We start from the raw sequence: 6,000 nt of genomic DNA on the forward strand, positions 1-6,000 counted from the left end.
CCACTGCACCATTACTAGAGGGTTTATATGGAGTTGTTTTCCCATATACAACATTGTACTACTCCAACAACTCAGTAAATTCCTGGGAAATATCAGTCAATATCCCTACTGGAACACGAGGAATAACAGGAAAAACTCAGTCTTCAAGCGCCTGTCATATTGTACTGCTCTTCTTATTCCTTATGGGTACTGACGTTACCCACTTGGAATAATGATCGACTACCATCAGACACCCAATAAAACCATTACTTGTTGTTGTGAGACTCACAAGGTCCATAGCAACCAATTCAAAAGGAGAAGAGGTCACTATCTTCAAGGTTAATGGGTTAACCCCCTCCCTCAAAACCTTACAAGTCTGACATTCCCAACACCGGCACATATCCCCGATTACACTTATAAGATTTGTGCCAAACAAGTCGATGGACCATTGCAGTAATTTTCCCGATCCCCCAGTGAGCATTCTGGAGGTGTGTCTCTGCAACTAGATTTATCAGGACATTGAAGGTGACTACCGGGACTACCCAGCCATCTGGGTTCCGCTGCTTCACTAGCAAACCCTGGTGCACTTCCAGGTCAGACCAACATTTCCTATAGGGTAGATAGGAGTGTGGAACTTGAGATGTAGGAACCCCTGAGTAGATCATCTTGATGACAGTTTGGATCTGTTTATGATTTCCTTGGATCTTGGCCACCTGACAAAAGGATAGAAGAGCATCCCTGGAGTACACTCCACAATCAGGTTCAGGGTCAATCACCTTCATAATTGGTGTCATTATGCATTGGTGGACTGAGAGCACCTTGAGAGACAACTGAAGAACAGTAGTGTGGTCATACACCAACTGCTCAAGGGGTGAATCTAGTGCCAGTTAAGCTGCTTCCATTAGATTCCTACCAAGAACAAAACAAAAGTTAATGTCTTTGGCAGCTACCACCGCATGGTTAAACAGCGGTAGTCTCCATCCGGAAGAACACTTCACCTCTAACTGAACGTAACCTAGAATGCTGGTGCAGGAACCATTCAACTCTTCTAACTGTTCTCCTGACAGTACTCTATACCAAGTTGGCTCAGTACAGACTCATTTACAAGACAAACCTGGGCCCCTGTATCAACAAGAGCACAAAATAAGTTTTCCTGTATCATTACTATACCTACTGCCGAATGTTGAGACATATGTACAACTGGACTGATAAGGTGCCATTATAGCTACATACTGGATTACAAGACAATCCTCTGGTGCTTCCTGATCATCAGTGACCAAGCCCTCAGTGTCAGGCACACAAGATTTCACCTACGCCTCATCGCCCAGAATCAGGTCAGTTGAAGGGACATAATTAGGGAGTTCAGTCAGAGGGTTAGAATGCACTCCAGACAGACACTGAAGATGCACACACTGAGGCTCAGTCACGGATGGATCAAGAAACTACAGGACAAGTGGGACCCCAATTGACCCAGATTTCCAGGTTCAATAGCATAGATGCTGCCAAGAGCAACTCCAGAGCTGGGACTATACCTGGAAAACACATTGCCTTGATACTATTCCTGCTAGTCTTGTCCAGTTTGAAGCCTAGTAGGCCAGTCTTTCAGAAACTGCTGAACTAAGGCCTCTCGGAGCTTGGTTCCCTTCAGCTGAGAGCCCGGTGCAAGACTTGACCCTTTCATCCAGCAGTTGACGACTAGCTCCAAGGATTCTACGAGAAAATCTGGACCACCACAAACCTCCTTATACAAGGCCAGTCTAGAAGGCAACTTGGGGAGTGGTAGGTTTAGTAGCAAGCAGACAATCAGTTAATGCAGGACAGTGGGATAACCAGTCTGCTGCTGCATTCTGATCACCTGGACTGTACTTAATAATAAAGTTAAATTCGGACAGGGCCTCAAGTGTCCATGCTAGGCGATTGTCCATCCTTTTCATGTCGTAAGATACATCAGGGGACGGTGATCTGAATGAATCACGAAGAACTGAACATAGAGGAAGGCCCTGAAGGTTTTTATTCCCCATCGCAGAGTAGCCAACTCACGCTCAATGGTTGAGTAACGGATCTCGCAGCCAACTCACGCTCAATGGTTGAGTAACGGATCTCGCAGCCAACTCACGCTCAGTGGTTGAGTAACGGATCTCGCAATCAAGGAAGGTCATGGAGTCATACCCTACACTCCCCTGAATGCTCCAAGGCCTCCTGACATAGCCAAGCACCAGCCCCTTCACCCGAAGTGTCAACGAAAAACTCCAAGGATTTAACATCAGCGAAGTAGTCAGGGTATGACAATATAATGTCCTCCTTGATCAGCTCCTTCATGCACACAAAGGCATAGTCTATTTCTGCAGTCCATTTCAGTTTTCTGGTCCCTTGGGATTTACATCCTTCAGTCTTTGCAGATAACAGTTTGGCTATCTGTAAGCACATGGGGATAAATTTCTGTTGGAAGTTTATTAGTCCCAGGAATCCCCATAGCTCATGCACAGTGGTTGGTTAAGGGAAGTCCTCCACTTTCTTGATGTAAGCTGCTAACAGTTTACGCATACCAGAACGTCCAAACATATGACCAAGATACTTAACCTCCACTTGAACCCAAGAACACTTCCCGAGTTTTATCTTGAGTACGCGCTTCAAGAGAGTAGCCAGAATTTGTTCTAGCAGTTTCAGGTGTTCCTGGAAAGAAGACCCAAGGATCAAGATGTCATCAAAGACTGCCAACATGGGCACAACAGCATGTTTAACGACGTCATTACTCGTGGGCACAGCGGCACATTCCATGACGTCATCATGCGTGGACACAATGGAGTACACAGACTTGGTTGCGTGAGAATACGTCCAGGCTGAGTCAGAATTAGTAAATGTGTTTTAGTTGCTATTGACTTCTAAGTAGTTTGCTTGAAAGGAGAAGACACAATAGGATCTGGACAACTTGTGGTTGTGGCCACAGCCGGAGCAGTCCAACTAACCTCAATACATTGTACTAGGGAGTTCAGAGACAAGTCCAGAGAATTCATAAAGGAGAGCAGTGCCTCTGTTGGGGGGGGGGTTATGACAGTCTCGACTGTAGTGTTCCCAGTACTGGAACGGGACTTTTGACGCCTTGATGGGAGATATTTCAAAAACCAAAAGGTCAACCCTAGATAAGATTAATCATATAGTCACCACTCAATACACTAGTGGGAGGTGAGGGAGATTTCTGAATAATAGGGGACCAAGGATACTGGGACTAGATCCGGCTCAGGGAGTGCAGCAGCCATATCCATGGATGTCAAAGGCATCAACTCAGGATGACTAGGCACATGATCACTATTAGGTGATATGCATAAAAATTAAGATCATCAGTAAATTATCATTATGGCCATTGTCCTCTGTAACTGGAGCTTAAAAAGGCTCAAAACACGACGGAGCAGGAAGGGGGATATCTTTCGATGCAGAAAAGAGCTTACACTTACCATTACTGGAAGAAGATGACAAAAGGCGAAAGATCTCTCTTAGCCGGTTTCTTGTGTCGAGAAATAAATCTCTCCCACTGGGAGTATGGCCACTTTCTACAATACTCACATGGAGATTCTACAGAATATTGTTTGCCACGGCATTAGCCCCTGTTAAGCACAAGCGTATCACAAATAAATGATAAAGAGAAGACACTAAGCGCTATGCACTCTAAGTGGAAATCCAGTGTGGTTATGCAAGTCTTGATCATAAAGAGAAGAGGGAAGACCTCTTTTCTTAACAATGATCAGAAGGTGAGTGAAGCCTACCAGCAGCCACACATAACACTGCCCAGCAGTGGGGATACTATAGTAACCAATCATGGTGCAACACAGAGCCCTTCTTTTATTATTGTCTGGAAGTAGAAAATGGAACTAGGAATAACCCATTTAAATGACTCTTAAGTTTGTGTCCACATAGGAATAACTATTCTTAACAAAACAAAGTTTCCACTGTATTTATGTGATGTAGAATAATGGAGGTTTTAATATATTTAAAGTTGAACCACTGGCAAAGGCATTACTAGTGAGTATAAAATAAATTAATTCAAATAGCATAGCTATAGCTAATACAGAAGAGACTGATATTCAGGTTAACATAGTTATGTGACAATGTTAATTTTTGTATTTGTAGAATTTGCAAAAATTTTCTTTTTCTTTTTGTACTAGGATAGTACTCCAACAGAAACTCTCTTTATAATTGGCACTAAAGCTGTAAATGAGCATTAACAGTGGAATTCCTAACCTGTAGTTTGTACTGTAATTCTGTTGCTGTGGCTTCATTATATGCTGTTTTAAAGAAGTTTGATGTGATTTATATCATATCTAATTACCTTGTATAGGCCTTTAATTTTGATATGCCTCCTAACTGTAGAATTTCCAAAACCCATTTTATTGTTTGAAATATTGTTAATAATTGTTTATGCTTTTACAGTTATGCATGCTGCCTGAAGTGTGTTCTTTATGGAAATATTGTGTACTTTGAATTACAATAATTGGTAGTTCATGAAATTTTTATCTTTCAATTTCTTAAGATGTGTCAATGAGGCATTGTTTTTTTTTTTTTTTTTTTTTTTTTTTTTTTTTTTTTTTTTTTTTTTTTTTTTGAAGCAAAGTTCATTACCTTCCCACAAGTCATTCTAACTCATAAAATTCAATTATATTACATTTATGTCTTGAAAACTTATTAGGTGATTATATTAATAAATATATCATATTGAATATACACTATACCTTGGTTTATATGCCAGACTCTGCTAATGTGAGAAAAAAATTGCTTACTCCTTGAGCCTAAATTGCAATCTAATATCTACATAATTCTTTTCATTTTACAGAACGTTTAGGTATTGAATTAGCTACCTTTTTAGCAGTACAAGTCTAATAATTTTTCCTGTTTCAGATGATGAAGGAATAGTTGATTTAGGCATGTGACATGAGGCCTATGGTTTGCAGCCATTGAATCCCTATATGGATAATGGTTCACCACCCTTGGGCAGTTCACAGGATCCATACAATCTAAAAGGTCAAACTTCTGGGAAGTTGCATAAGCCATATAGTGACAATGGCTGTCAACTTAAAAGCAACGTGCATATACCTTACCTTGAAGATGCTTCTAACCTAAGGGCAAAAGTAAACCTGCCCTATGACAATGATTGTTTACCAATGGAGGACTTGTACAGCGGTAATTTAGCTGTTGTGATATGAACGTTGATTTTCCACTTTTCTTCATTTGCTTCATGTCCATTCCTGAAAAAAACAATAAGTTTAGCTGAAAGTAAGACCTAATTGATATTTTTGTAGCAGTTTAAACATTTTACAATTTTCATGTTAATTTTTTTTTTGCCTATAGAAACTAATTTTAACTTTACATGATATAAGACTTATTTCTGAAAGGCAGTTGTATCTCAAATGGAGAGTTGCAATATTTTTTAGTTTTATAATACTGTACTAGTATCACAATATCAAAAATTTTGTACATTTCATACTGTTGTTAGCTTTTCAATGTTGTTCCATTTTCTATAATTTTTGTACTTATCATATTGATTAATACACATCAATCTTTTGAGATGCATTGTAAATTGTCTCCACATGTATTAAAAATAATACTGTAGTAGTTAAAATACACATGGTAGCAATTGATATCATACATTTCAGTAAGGTATAGATGAAACCATGGTTAAGCTGGACTTTAACATTTGTTTCATATAAGAAATCATTCAAGTTTCCTTGTAAATATAAAATACTTTAATACTCAGAATCAAGAAGAGTGAACATTCATGTGACAAGGCATATCCTTATCAGTACCAATTGCCAAGACATACAGACTCAGGGGATGGCTAATTTTATGAAAATTTCTAGAAATATACTCTAAGAAAATTTATGAAAAATCCATGACTGCTATCGCCGAGTTTCAGTTGTTTTTAGTATCCCAAGAAACAAAATTGCCTTAACTGTTGAAGATCTATTTAGTATTGCATTGATGACATATCAAATGATTTAGATGGTACAAAATTTAGAAAGAAAAAAAAAT

The 6,000-nt window shown here is 39.4% G+C and overlaps 1 protein-coding gene across 1 annotated transcript in view; it reads left to right on the plus strand.

The window, feature by feature from the left end:
* The window catches only part of LOC137624319 (tyrosine-protein phosphatase 10D-like), a 112,568-nt gene extending 107,197 nt beyond the window's left edge, over positions 1–5,371 (plus strand). Inside the window, exon 12 of the mRNA XM_068354981.1 lies at positions 4,870–5,371. Within this exon, the coding sequence (XP_068211082.1) occupies positions 4,870–4,901 (32 nt within the window). The 3' untranslated portion in view covers positions 4,902–5,371. The remainder of the gene's footprint in view (positions 1–4,869) is intronic.
* The last annotated feature ends 629 nt before the right edge of the window (positions 5,372–6,000 follow it).

This window comes from Palaemon carinicauda, chromosome 31 (genome assembly GCF_036898095.1).
Source record: "Palaemon carinicauda isolate YSFRI2023 chromosome 31, ASM3689809v2, whole genome shotgun sequence".
NCBI lineage: Eukaryota > Metazoa > Arthropoda > Malacostraca > Decapoda > Palaemonidae > Palaemon > Palaemon carinicauda.